Source organism: Typha latifolia, chromosome 3 (assembly GCF_019914945.1).
Source record: "Typha latifolia isolate L0001 chromosome 3, TyphaL0001v2, whole genome shotgun sequence".
Classification (NCBI taxonomy): domain Eukaryota; kingdom Viridiplantae; phylum Streptophyta; class Magnoliopsida; order Poales; family Typhaceae; genus Typha; species Typha latifolia.
The window spans coordinates 18,050,782-18,065,203 of record NC_133088.1 but is presented as its reverse complement, the minus strand read 5'-3'; the positions used below and the strand labels follow the sequence as shown (position 1 = coordinate 18,065,203).

General features: G+C 38.0%; 2 protein-coding genes across 5 annotated transcripts; one reads left to right on the top strand and one right to left on the bottom strand.

The window, feature by feature from the left end:
- Positions 1-71: 71 nt before the first annotated feature.
- Positions 72-6,376, top strand: LOC140784145 (inactive poly [ADP-ribose] polymerase RCD1-like). Its single transcript, XM_073131372.1, has 7 exons — positions 72-243; positions 2,038-3,272; positions 3,444-3,685; positions 3,786-3,862; positions 4,741-4,920; positions 5,002-5,097; positions 6,045-6,376. The coding sequence occupies exons 2-7, from the start codon at positions 2,191-2,193 to the stop codon at positions 6,105-6,107; spliced, it is 1,740 nt and encodes a 579-aa protein (XP_072987473.1). The 5' UTR covers positions 72-243; positions 2,038-2,190; the 3' UTR covers positions 6,108-6,376.
- A 2,581-nt stretch (positions 6,377-8,957) lies between these two features.
- On the bottom strand, positions 8,958-13,188 carry LOC140783373 (probable transcription factor KAN2). Of its 4 annotated transcripts, none has more exons than XM_073130246.1 (6): positions 12,271-13,188; positions 12,083-12,159; positions 11,219-11,264; positions 10,929-11,067; positions 9,538-9,601; positions 8,958-9,392 (listed from the first exon to the last, which is right to left on the bottom strand). In XM_073130246.1, exons 1-6 carry the CDS (start codon positions 12,818-12,820, stop codon positions 9,276-9,278), a joined length of 993 nt encoding a protein of 330 aa, XP_072986347.1. In that variant the 5' UTR covers positions 12,821-13,188; the 3' UTR covers positions 8,958-9,275. The 4 variants fall into 4 exon arrangements, with proteins under 4 accessions (XP_072986347.1, XP_072986349.1, XP_072986346.1 ...); XM_073130248.1 differs by having other exon boundaries at positions 9,538-9,598; XM_073130245.1 differs by having other exon boundaries at positions 8,958-9,395; positions 12,271-13,048.
- Positions 13,189-14,422: the final 1,234 nt, after the last annotated feature.

Here is a 14,422-nt window from a genome sequence, read left to right as displayed (position 1 = left end):
TTGATGTCGGCAACTGCGAGAGGGTTGAGCGCCGACCGTTCTATGCTATTTGTACCCTTGTTTCCCCCACCGTCACGCCCCTTTTGCTCGGGTCTCATCATCGCTCGCCGATACCGAGGGGCCCCGGATTAGAAAAAGAAAACCGTCACTCGCGACCACAGAGATCGTGAGATCAGAGATAGAGAGAGAGAGAGAGAGAGCTCTTCTCGAAGAGATGAAGCATCCGATCTCTACTAGCCTCAGGTAATCGCTTCATCTCGATCTCGATCTTCTTGTAAGAGGGATTTTTTTTTTTTTTTTCTTGTTTCTCATCCTTTTCTTGCTTAAAGATCTAGTTGTGGTTTGGATTACTTGATCGTGGGTTCGGTTCGTTGCCGTTCTTGATCTTGGTTTGGATGATTTTGCTGTATCTCGGGCTTTGCTCTTGTGATGCGTTCTTTAATTGGAAATTTGGGATTTTTTTTCCTTTTCCTTTTTGGAAGAAATTGAGTTTGATTGGTTTTGGATTCTCTTGGATGAGCGATCAAGGTGTGGAAATTGGATATTGGATGAGGATTTCTATTAAAGGTTTGTTGTATTATGTCTAAGAGATGTTAATTTTACCATATGGAACTCCCCAGGGTTGGAAAATTAGTTTTTTTCTTTGTAAATTTTGGGGGAACTCTGGTTGTTGATTGTTGTCGTTACTGTTTGTAGTTGATGCTTGCTTCTTTTTACTTCATTAGTTTTATTTTCGATGTTCGCTGTCTCAATCTGTCTCAATTTGGTTTCCGTTGTGATCATGTGTTGCCTTGTTCCCTTTTCTCTTTTGAGAGAGAGAGAGAGAGAGAGAGAGAGAGAGAGAGAGAGAGAGAGAGATCATGCGTTCATAATTTCTATACTGATGTTAGTAAATTATTGATTGCTACTGAACTCTTTAGTTTGCATGCACGATGCTTCTTGTTAATGTTGGTACTGCTGAATGCATGTAGTATTAATAGACAAGCGGTATTTATTGGTAAGTGCAGCTATTGCTTCTATTTCTGGTATGAATTGCCATTGACTAATGCAGAGATCCGATTGCCTTGAAAGAATGGCACATGGATTATTTGTCGTATTTAGCTGTGCGACGCGACAAAAACATGGTTGTGTCTTGCCTGAGTCCCCCCTTTCTTTGTGGTGTCTACACATTGGTGCGCTACAGAGCTCTACTTGGCGGGTCAAGAACTAACACATTGCCTATTTACATGAGTTTGTTTTCCGTAGGGGAAGTAACTGAATTTCCTCTTCCTCTGCTATATTTTTTCCTAACAAGTGGCATCTTAGTATGGGTTGTATGCATAAATATCTTTCTATTATTCACTGTATAAATCTCTCTGTTTTCTTTGGGCATGATTTGTTTTCACTTGTCAATAATATTATTATTTCTTTTCATAAGATTATTTGTAGCTAAAATTTTCACTGAGATTTAACTTTGTGGTTAGTTTGTATATGTTAACTAGGATAAAAAATTTCTTTTGTCTACTTTGATGGCCGATACATCTCTATATTTATTCAACAGAGAAATGTAGCAGGTTAATTTTTTGAAGAGTTAAACAAGCTGTATTTGAGATATTTCATTAGGTGTTGGGAGTCATCTTGATTTTATTGCAGGGAGAGAATGTCTTCCATCCTCTTCCAGAATAGCCACGGCAAGAGGTGTCTTCCATCCTCTTCTTTAAAAGAGGGGCCAATCAAGCTTCTATTATTTGCTAGTCTCTCTCTCTCCCTCGCTATATATATATACATATATATATATATGTATATATATATCCATGCTTTTGTTACAAATGCAACGTGATTATATAATATATACAACAGAAAGAACTAGCTCTGACTCTTTGAACTGCTAGTCTTTTTTGACAGTCATTACAGAATTCATTGAGAGATTTGTGATATCAGTGAGGATATATTCTTTGCATCTAACATATGCATATGATTATTTCTCTTGTTCCTCATTCTAGTGAGGTGCTTTGTATGAGTAGATGCTTATTTTAGAAGTTGTGTTTATTGCTTCAGGTTCACCTTGCTTCTTGCTTTTCCAGACCGGAGACTTTTTTCTGTAATATATCGCGTGGAATGTTTATAAATTATAATAAGTAGTGGAATCGGTGGAGGAAAGGCTGTTAAGAAGATTTAGTCAGTGGTTAGCGTTCACTTTTGTGCATAAAAATGGAAGTAAAGAACGTAAAGGTATTGGATAAATGTGGCAGAAAGACAGGCGATGTTAAGAGGAAGCGGGGCTCTGCTGCATATCCCACTGATGCTAGAGATGGCATTGGATCCTGTCAGCATGTTGCAGATAAAACCTGTAATACTAACTCCTGCTACTTTTCGGATAGACAAATTGTTAAAAGTTATCGCAATTTTATGTCAAGTGGGTTGCCGCAGCGCGTGCTGTATTATCAGGATGGTGAATGGAAAGATTTTCCGGAGAACATCATCCATTTGGCCCAGAGAGACTTTCAAACAAAGAAGGCAATTACTGAAGCGGTACATCAAAACCTGCAATTGTTGTTGGATTTTGTACACATGATCTGCGTTGATCTTGATACAGGTCTACGGAAGCCAATTGCGTGGATTGATGAACATGGGAAATGCTTTTTTCCTGAATTATATCCTGACTTTTTTACATCAGATGTATGTCAACCTTCTGACAAAGGGAAAAATGTTATAATGAGTTCACAGCCAAATTGTGAAAATGACTGTATTGAGATTTCCGTAAGTGCAGCTGAAAGCTCAAATTCAGATCATCATGATGAGGTAATCTCTAATATTAAGAGGGTGAAGACTGAAGTAGGTTCTGACAGTGACCAGAAGATATTTGTTGAAGCAAATGAAATGGTTGGAGAAAATGAGCCTTGTTCTTTCTTCCCTTCTAAGATTTCTTTTGAAGGATCCTGTAATGAGAAGGTGACTGGGCAAGTCTGCGATCCTCGTATCAATTATGCTGTGAGGGATATGTTACTCCAAGGACTTGGCCCACTTGTTGATGCAAAGGATATAATTGGAATATATAGAACCCCATTAGTTGATAATTTAGGTCAGGTTCGCTTTGATCTTTTTCAGAAGCAGGTAGAGATTACTAAAAATCACCGCGGCAATGCAAATGTCCGTTATGCTTGGCTTGCTTCTTCAAGAGATGCTGTGCAGGACATGATGTCGCAGGGTGTTTTACAAATTAAGAAGCCTTTACATGGCCCTATGTATGGCATTGGCAATCATCTTGTACCAGCAAATCATTCCAATGTCTGGTAAGATTATATTTCAATCTTCATATTAGCTGTCACAGTGTACTATTTGGAATATTGTTATTTCCCATGGAGTCCGTTTACATTTCTTCTTCCATATGTTCAGGTCCTTCACTCGTATTTTTCTATTTTTAGTTTTAAGGAAAGTAGAGCTAATCGACTTACTACTGACAGTGCTAGTTATTCTGATGTTGACGAACATGGCATTGTCCATATGATGTTATGCCGAGTTATAATGGGAAATGTGGAACTCATTCTTCCTGGATCTAAACAGTCCCAACCTAGCAATGAAGATTTTGATAGTGGCTTAGATGATCTTCAAAAGCCAAAGCATTATATTATATGGGATATACATGTGAATACACATATCTATCCTGAGTATGTTGTAACCATTAAGGTGCCCTCTAAGGCCAGAGGTAATTCCTTGGTTTATTGTTGTTTTTTTTTTATAACTGCATTTCGGTTTTGTACTAAACTTCAATATTCTGTTATTCTTTCCCTGTTTTGTCCCTGCAGATTGTTTGGATGGGAAAGACCGTGCATCTAATATGTCTGTTATTACAAATTCTAGTTCACCTCTTACTTTATTGCAGGTGCGTTCTCTATGATCAGTTTAACAATTTATCTGCTTGCCATTTACTGCAACAGAGTATAGTTTGATTGTGGGTTGCTATGAGATTTGCTTAGGAGTAGCTAATCCTTCCATCTTTGACTTGTTTGCCCTCTGCAACCTAGCAGCCCAATGCGAGAAACTACAGTTCCTAAAAAGGCTCAAAAGTGCTCTTTTGACTATAAGCTAGTTTTTGACACACGTCAATTATGGTGCAACCGTGGAACTATGGAAGTGATTGAAGCAGGTTTTGTTTGGCAGGAAATTCCGAAAGGCCTATTTTTTAATACAGTTTGATCTTAAGATGGTTTTGACCTGATTTAGGCCCAACCCAGCATTTTTATATCATATTAAGTTCAACCTGACGAAAATTGAGCTTCTGAACAAGATCAAATTTATGATCTTTATCTGACCCAAACTGAGCTAATTGGACCCATGCTCAAATCAAACAGGCATGAGCTTATGTTAGTTACTACTCTCTGTAATTTCTGTAGAAGCAGATGGCCATAAATTTGTAGTTTACTTCCACTGCACTGCAGTTCTATTGATTATTACAACTCATGGGAGCATAACACATCCTAATGTTATGATTTACCCTTCTAGATAACTAATTTCGACCTGCGAAGAAGATACAAAAGCTAGTATTGATCTTCCTCTAAATTATGAAAAAACAATGTCTAATCATCTTCCTTATGTACATTTGAAATTCAGATGCACAGAGAATGAAAATGTTCAGTGATTATAGTCCATTTCTTTACTAGTTATCTTCATGTTTCATGAAAGGACAATTTAAAGCATGTGCTCTTCATCAAAGGAAGTTTCAGATTTTGATTGCTATTACTTTGTCTTGTCACATATCAGGATGGGAATTATCAGCCATCTCCAGCTTTAGCAATTCAATCTCAAGGTTCCATATTTGGCAGAGCTCCAAGAGCTCCTACCTCACCCTGGATGCCGTTCTCAATGTTGTTTGCTGCAATTTCAACAAAAGTGCCTCCTCAAGACATGGACTTGGTTAATGCTTGTTATGAAGAATTCAAGGTTTAAGTTCCCTCCTCAAGACATCTGGGGACATTGATATATCACAGACATGCTAACTTTTGTCTTGTTTATTTCTATCAGAAGCAAAAGATCAGCAGGATTGAACTGATTAAAAAGTTGAGGCAGATTGTTGGCGACAAAATGCTAATTTCTACGATAATGAGGCTTCAGAACAAGGTATTTGTTCCCTAAATGCTGACAAGCAATAAAAAGAAATCATAATAGGGATCAAAATTTTATTAAGCTCACTCTACCTTCATCAACATCTTTTTGAGCTACACTTTGATTTACCAAAATCAATACTCTTCATTATTTTACAAAGCCGAGTGAATTTGAGAAAACATCTGAGTACTGATTTGACTCGTGATACTCTTTGGACTTCTGAACCTGCCTTCCAGTTTTTTGAAGCTGGTTGTGGAACTACTACTTTTTATTACTATTATAGTGTTGATGTTCCAAATACTGTAAAGCAATTCATGTTACCATTGTAATCTTCGTTTGTTTCAAATACTGATCCTAGCGACCTAACTTGAGGTGTTTCCATCAAAGAATACTGTAGAACATAACTCTATATATCTAGTATATTTGAGGGTCTCATGCACTGTGACAACTCATCTTTGAGTCAGTTTCTCCAGCGTCAGGTAATTCTTGCTATGACTTCTGATGCAGCTGTATTTGTTGCCTCTTCGATGTTGACCATCTTGGAACAAGAGTTATCTTTTCGGCTGGAATTTAAAATATCAAGATTTGTGTCCCATTTCCATCAATTAGTTGTTTCTTTTGACTTCTCCTTGAGGTCTTTATAAAGTCCACTATAATGTTGCCTACAACTAGGATATCCTCTTTTTTAACCTACCATGACCACCACTTTCCTATGTATCTACCCTTGCCGTCGCCATGTGGGACATTTGTAGAACTACTCCTCTTTTAATTAGCTACTACGGTCATGTCACATTTATTTTCTGTAACTTCTGCTCATTTGGTATTGTTGGATTAGCCTGCGCTTCCTCAGGTAGTTGAACTTATGGATTGCATTGCATTTATGCCTTTTGCTGGGTGATGATATCTTGTCAAAATCTTCTTTATTTATTATTGTTATTGTAATTATTATTATTATATTGCAGTTACCACCAATAGCAAGGCATGAACCTCCGAGATCCTATACCAGGGTGCAAGCCAAGCCTTAATTTGGTAGAGTGCTGTGGTTGGTTGGCCAATTTTACAGTGACAGGTGGATGTGGAAATTTCACCTTCTTTTTTTTTTATTGCTGGTCTGTAAATATATTGCTGACTCGCAGTATAACTCAGGTAGCTATACTAGATAGCGTATTTGTTTAGAGATAGAATGCGACTTGCCTATGCCAAGTTCTGTGTTCTATGTTGTTGATCTGTGAAAGAAACATATGTATTGCTCTTTTTATCCAGTGACATTGTCGGTCTTATGATATTTCTTTCATCTCTGCTGTTCTCGTTTTCTGGGAATGATGATTGTTTCATCTCCCTTTTACTCAAAAGGGATGCAGTTAATGGTTGTACAAACAAGACATTACCAGTTCTCTTCTCAAACTAGCTTCCCCTCTGGGTTGATTTGAGTCCAAGTTCTTTGAACTGTTCGTCACCTTCTTTACTATCTGCAGAAGTCGCAGAACTCAAAGAATAGAAAGTGGCAGGTAAGGCGGATACAATCATAAATTTCATATCTGGTAGTTCCAGTATTAAATATCGCTTTAAGAATCCATCTTGAACTAAATTTCTAAACTGATTCAGCTATTGAATATTTTTTATTTTTTTAATATTTAATTAAGTTTATTTTTAAAAAATTAAGATTAATTAATCGAGTTTGGGGCTTAGTTTCAAACTAAACAAAACCTAATGGTCTAGACTTTGTATGATCTAAAGTGAGGATAAAGGGAAAATAATAGCAAAGTCTTAAGATTTAAGCTAGTCTACTACCCACAATTTTCAGAGACATTCTTAAAGTTTACACAGAAGCCTGCATGGATTGAGCTAGTCTACTTCCCACAATTAACCCATTCTTTTATGGTAGGCTGTGTCTTCTCCTTCTCTTTTGGTTTCTTGCGGTTCTTCATTCAATATATACTCTATGCAGGTAACGTTAGACTCATAATAGTACCATGATCGATGATGTTTTTTTTATTCTCCTTTCAACTTTTCCTTTTCTTTTCTTTTTTTTTTTTACTTTTCTTTTGAAGGACACGAAGGGCCTCATAGGATCAAGTGGTCCAGAGCTTCTGGGATTCACAAGCTACTCACTAACAGCAAACCAAGAAACCACCAGTTGCTGGTGAGGGAGGTTTCCACTTGACTCGTCCCTACCAATCCATGCAAGAAAGACAACTACTCACTCACTCACTCATCAATAGTCTTTCCTCATGAGCTTTACCTAACTTTCTTGATGTGGATTAGTGGTAACACATCCAAGATGGACCATAGAGACCTCGCCCAAGATTTTCTGCACGGAAAGGATAGAAAAAAGATCTACTTTATTTTAGTTTTAAACTGCATGAGAACATTTAATGCGTTAATACTTGACCAAATTTTAGTTGGAGCAGAGCATCATAAGTCTCCATCTCTCAAAGAGGAAAAAAAATATATATACCGGATTGATGGACAGGTTCTGACAATCTTTCATGTTATAGATCACAAATGCACCCATTTTTTAAATGGATTAGTTGACCCACTATTGTCTCCATATGCTTAAGTTTGGAGGCCTTAAGTCAACGAAGGCCATGTACCTTGCTTGATCTTGGAAAGATATAATATGTACTGAGTTCTTGACCAAACTTGGCCTCGATAGAAATTCAAGTAGTATATTCAATAGTTTATCCCCCCCTCCCCCTTAAATTTAATATCTATTATTTAATAAGTCTCTTTTAGGCACGTCAGCTATTATTTCATCACCCCAATAAAAAGAATTTATAATATACTGCATTAATTAATCAAATGGATCACTTAGGCTTATTTTAAAAAATAATTAATTTTGTGGATAAAATAAATATAGGGCGTGGAGCGGAAAGGATAGACAATAACTTGAATGCTGACAGGGACTGGTCAGCTGGTGATCAGTGCTCTGGCGATGCGAAACCCCGAGCTGCCCGCGCTGCCCCCAACTCTGCCCGTCCACGGGCTACTCTCCAATCATAGCGAATGGAGTGCCATATCATTTATTTCCGCATTTATGCCATTTTACAAAATAGAAAAGTACGAGGGGGGAGGGTATACGTCATCCTACGTTGACACGTGGGGATCGTCAGGGGAACGGACGGTGGCGATCCCCTGCGGTCCCCGCTCGTAACGTTCCCGAAGCGTGCATGGGATAATTCCCGGGGGTAACTTTATCCGCTGCGTCACACCTCCCGCGTGATTCTCGCGTGAGTCAGAAACGAGGTAGGGAGGAATAATATATCGTAGCATATTTGCAAATTAACCCATTGGAGCTTATAATTTATTGTTATAAGTTTAAGGTGGGTCCATATATGAGATATGGATGGTGGAGTACTCTCTCTTGTCAAAAGGACTGCATGGATTTGTCTTTGAAGCAGAGGAAAAAAGCCTGCGATCACCAGTAAAGGCGATGGATCATTGATCACATGCATGCTCTCCAAATGTAAGAGAGAGAGAGTCCATGCAACAGCTGCTGGCCATGTCCATATCGATGTATACCAAAGGGGTGAGCTAGATTGATGGACTTAGAACTATCCCCCCCTCCTCTTTGGTCAAAGCAAACTGAGTAAAAGAGAGATGCTGTTGGTCCAACATTTTATGGATGCTTCTTCTAGGACTCATCTAGGTGTTGTTACAAGATATAGATGCTCGATCCATAGGAGAAGAAGTGGCCATTTCACTTGTTGCATTTATTACTACATCATCTTTTAATATTCGAAGTTGATGCTAGTTACTTGCATGATATATTTCTTCTTCTTCTTCTTCTTCTTCTTCTCTTCTTTTATTTTGTTCTATTTTTCTCCTTTTGTCTTTGTTGGGAAACTACAAAGCAAACCACGTGCACATGCAAGAGAGTGAAGGAGCACTTCCCCTTTTGTGCTTTATGACAACAAAAGGTTTACACTCTCTTTCTCACTCTTAACATGCATCTTGAATCGATCAATAAACCGGCCATCTCATGTCTATCTATAACATTAGTCTCCTGGCTCTCTCTTACCTTTACTCACTCATTCACCTTATACACACACACACACACGCTAACCATTATCGATCTCCTTTTCTCTTGCTTTCTGCCTCAATACCTCCTTGTCTCTCTCTCTTCTTCTTCTTTTTTTTAATCTCTACTTTAATTCTCCTCAATCTGATGTTATATAGCCGCCACTAGGAATTCAGTATGGTCTTCCCAAGGTGAATTCGAGGTTGGGCTTCTTTTTGCTAATCATCTCGGCCGATAGGAACGATGAGTTCAAGTTGGACATAGCTTCAAGGTTCTTTGATTGCATTTCCTGCTAAGGGAAAAAGAGAAACATGCAAATAAAGACATCATTATTGCATGAAAGATTCACAACTGTTGACTAAAGTTATTTTATGTCACTATGTAGAATAAGGTAATGGAGATCATCATGAGGTGAGGGGTTGAAGTGGGGGTACCTCAAAAGAGTTTATGCTTCCTGGGGTAGAATCCCTTGCTTTGTCATTGAACCAGCCCCTCCTGCTGCAAAGAATGATCATGGGGAGAATATTTATTTATTCTTTTCCATCAGTGGAAGTCCATGCAAGAAAAGAGAATATGGGAGGGAAAAGAAAGCAATCTTTCACTATTAACATGTTGTACATGGTTAGCTTTACTACTGCTGTGAGTGAATTAAAGTTGAATCCCATGTGACTGCACATCATACATAAGAAGTAGCCAGCTGCAAGGAAGGTTCAAAGGTCTAGCTTTTGCACTAAGCTTTGAAGCTTTAGGGGAGGGGATTAAAGTCCTTTTTCTTGGTAGCCTAAGGTATCCATAAGATCTGAAAGTGCGAGCTGCCCCCTTTACATGTAGATTTTTTTTCAGATGGGTCTTTTCTTGGAGTGGGAGATATGTGGGCTTCCTGGTGCTTTTAAACAAGGTAGGGAGATCATTGCACCATCATGGGCAGTAGTGTTCACTAGATCCTGGACATAAGGAACAAAGCTATAAGCTCTGCTGCTTTTTGTGAGCACTTGGATGTTCTTGATATTATAGTAACAAAGGAAATGAGACAAAGGACCTTCAGTTGCCTAAAGTAGGTGTAGTGTGGATCTGACTAGCTAGGGAGCCTCATGGCTTCAATATGCTCTCTCTCTCTCTCTCTCTCTCTCTCTCTCTCTCTCTCTCTCTATATATATATATATATATCAGTTTTTATTATGGGATCCTTCTTTACGAAACGTCGCTTCTCCGAGTTCTCTTAAGGGGTTTTTTTGGTGTTTGTTTAAAGGAAAAAAAATAGAAAATATTTCACCTCCTAAAAGGAATTAATCTATATTGATCAGATAATGATGGTAAGGTCGTGCACATTTTCTTTATACAAATTCCATGTTGGTGGAAGCCTCATGTACTGCGACACTCATTAATTTTTCTACATATGATAATCACAAATGCTAAAGAGCAAATTAAGCCTCATCATAATTAATTGCTGTGACCAATATTATATCATTCTTAATAAACGGAAATTATGTATGTGTGTAATGCTTCATATTAATGGTTTAGTTAGCAAAACAGGCATTGGCCTGGAATTTAGTTATGATTAGGTTCAGAAACCTCCTTGTACTAGTATGTTAATTGCTGATTCGACTGGAATTCAGAGCTAAAGTTGCCTCAGACAAGGTTCATGAATTATTAAGGAAAACTGTTATTTTATGCTATGATGAGACCATATGAACATATAATAATTTAACATGTCAAAAAGGTCATAATTAGCACAAAATCCCTACAAAAATAATGACAATTATTGAAAACTAGCTCAATACCAGAAAGAGGAAAGGGACTGAAAGAAATTGCTAACATAGATTACCTTGAAGAATTGCTCCATAGGCCACATAAAGTGCCATTGTTTCCGATAGATTTTCCGTGTTGGATTGAAGATTCTGATCCATGATTGTTGTTAACATCAAGCAAGTTCTCATCAAAAACCTCTACAGACTCAGCTTGCCCTACAATAAAAGAATCACAAGATTCATGATTACTTACCTCACGTAAAGAAACCATATAACTATTATAAGAAGTAGACATGCTTTTTCGACCAGATAACAAATCTATCTTTTGAAAAAGAAAGGAAAAGAGGAGAAGAGAAAAGTTGCTTACCAGAAGACGTTGCTGGTTTATCTGTGGTCTTAATGGTACGATACATCTGCAACCATAGATTTTAATTCACCATAAGTCACTTTGAAATGAAGTAGTACCGTAGAGCATGCCAAAAGGGCCAAAGAAAAATATCCGATACGACACCGCATTAATTTGTCAAAAGGATTGGTACATTAAGTGCATCCTCATTAATGTATTTTTTTTAATCTTTTCTACCTTAGAATAAGATGCAAGTCAAAGTACCTATAGACCTACATGCCTACCCTTTAATTGGTTGCATTTATAATGATATCAGCTTAGATATATAGCTCCACAAGAAGGTAAATTATTAAGAAATGATGCTACATTGTACTAGTTTCCTAACATTTCTTTTTCCTTTTTTTTTTCATGTAAATGTCTGGTGCAAGTGTAATCTCACAGTAATTTGCTTTTCTCCTTTGCTTTTGTTTGCATATATACTTTCTTCTTCTTCTCAAGTAAAAGCTGCTACCAAGTGCAGAAGCTACAGACCTCTAGAGAGAAGAGATTGACCAAAAGCTGAGGCTCTTCTGGCCAATGGTCAGTCTAAGGATGTTTGCAAGAGTTCAATAATCAAAGAAATGCTAGTACAATTAGAAATGTACAAAAGAACAAAATTAGTACTCCTCCAGCATTAACCGAATATATATATATATATATATATATATTTCAGAGGAAATGCACCTTAATTCCACCTAAATGATCAAGAAATGAAGAAGGACAACAAAGAAATCAAAAGAACTGCGAGAAGAATATGGGAAAGGAAATTTTAGATGATCCTGCAATTAAACATATTCCCCATTTTGGCCTTCAATTATAATATAAAGAGATCAAAGGCTTCCTCACCTGCAAGTGAGACTTGACATGAGCCAAGGTAAGATCTTTTACATCCATGAGTTCGAGAACTGACTTGGGTGTAGCTCCTAAGATCCAAAGTATGCAACAAAAAAAATAAAAATAAATAAAAGATCAGATGATCACCTTGTTCAGAAGCAAAATTTCATGCCGGATAAGAAGCAAGACAGTAAACATACTCTCATGGCCTCCCAACAACTCGACGGCATGAACGAAGCGGGCATGGAGAGTGGTCGTCCACCGCATCCTCGGTGCTCTCATGCTTCGTCTTGCAGATGGTAACCGCGACAAGAACCTCTGCGATCTTGGAATGCCTTGCAATGCTGTGGTGGATGCATCACACAAATGTTGTTGTTGCTGCTGCTGCTTTTGGAGGAAGGGGGAAGAGGGAGAGGAATATTGGTAGAGTGGGATCCCCCTTATAGGCCTCATGAAGCTAAGATCTTGGCCATACCCGTCATGTAGGAAAGGGTAGTGATGGTGGTGGAGGTTGGCTGGTTTGGAGTCCAGGACAATTGGGTTTGCTAAGGAGAGGGCAAACCCTTCAATGCCGGCGGCCTTCGGCGGCAAGGTAGTGATGCTGCTGCTGCTATTGTTGGTTTCTAAGGCTCTTCTCCAAAACCCTAAAGCCATGGGTTCATCATTGGAGCTCCAGTTCAATACTGGCTTGTTGTTTGGTGGTGGACTGATTTGGAGTGACAGGTCAGGCTGGGCAGGGAAAAGCTCCATTTCTTCTGCTCTTCTTTTATCTCTTCTCCTCTCTTAGTACTACTACTCTTGCTGCTGCTGTTAGTACTTGTATTCCTCTTATATTATGATGTAGAGAGGAGAATAATTTATTGATGTTGGAGAAAAGATGGCTGTTTTCCTTAGATATATGGATCTGAAGTAGAGGGTTAAATTTAAGGTGGAGAAAGATGTTGCAAAGAGACACTTCTGTGGAAAAAGAAAGTTATCGGTTCTTTCTCTCTTTAGGGAGAGGACTATATGCTTGAGAAAATGACGCTTCACAGAGAGAGAGAGAGAGAGAGAGAGAGAGAGAGAGAGAGAGAGAGAGAGAGTAATGGGATTTCCTATGAGGCTTTACAATATTGGGTATGCCTTTCACTATCATGAACAAGTTTATCACCACCCTAGCTATCATTAAAACTTTTCCTGTTGTGTATTTGTTCCATGAAGAAACTTAATACCCCAAAAATTGGCACCACTTGATACTCTAGCATCATGGAAAACCTAATACAGTCCATTTCATGATCTCTACCTATTCACAGTTGTGAGCCTTTTTTTTCCTCCTTTTCTTTTATGAGATCTAATAGGAGGATTCTGCAATATTATTTCAATGTGATCATTGCAATGTGCAGTCTATGTCAAGCTTTTCATGACCGAGAAGCATTCAGCTAATCAAACCTGAATTTCTCATCTTGTGTCATCTCATGGCTTAATTTGCCCTCTAGGTAAGCATGAAAGGTCTCCATCTTTCAACTGTGGAGGCTTTGAAGACTAACTCCCTAATCACATCTAATCAAAGATATATAAGCGCTAGGTAGGTCCCCCAGTGATTCATACGGATCCAAGAGTTCAACTAACTCTCTTATTGATTATACCAGAAAACACAATTCGTTGGGAATAATAAGTGGGCATAAATCACCAACTAAATTAGGTAACATTTCCTATTCAAGTTTCCTCCATATTACATATAGCAAACTAATCGTACTCTTTATCTCTTCAAGCAGAAGAGAACAAATATTTCATTAAGATGCCATTAGTATATCATGCAATTTTTTTTTAATCTAACCATTCTCCAGTTTTGTGCAGTATGAAATCTTCTGGTGAATTCTATGTCTACCCATCATACTCAAATACAAATTGCCAGGCTACGTAAACAAGGAATCAAATGTTGTAGAATATTCAACCATAAAGAGTCTGAAGGAAAATGACTCACTGTCGATCCTCTGTCTCTTGCTACCACAAACTCTCAAATAATTTTTTTTTGAGAAAATTTTTATGGCTTCGTTTTAACTTGCTCAACTTTGTCCCCCCCAAAAAAAAATCACTTAGAAAGTTACCTATCTGACATGCATGGATGATGCAGCAGTGATAGCAACAAGACCAAACCCAAGATGTCTAAGAGAACATAATACTCGGAGAGATGACCCATAGCTTTAAATGCCATCAGCTTGTATATAACAATTAAATTTGTAGCCTAATGAGGTGAGCTTATTGGGTTCCCTGAATGATCGACAGTCAAAGTTTTCCATAGCTAGATGGAATAGAATAACCCAAATCTTCCATTATTTAAGGCTATCTAATCTAAGACCATACTCCTATTCC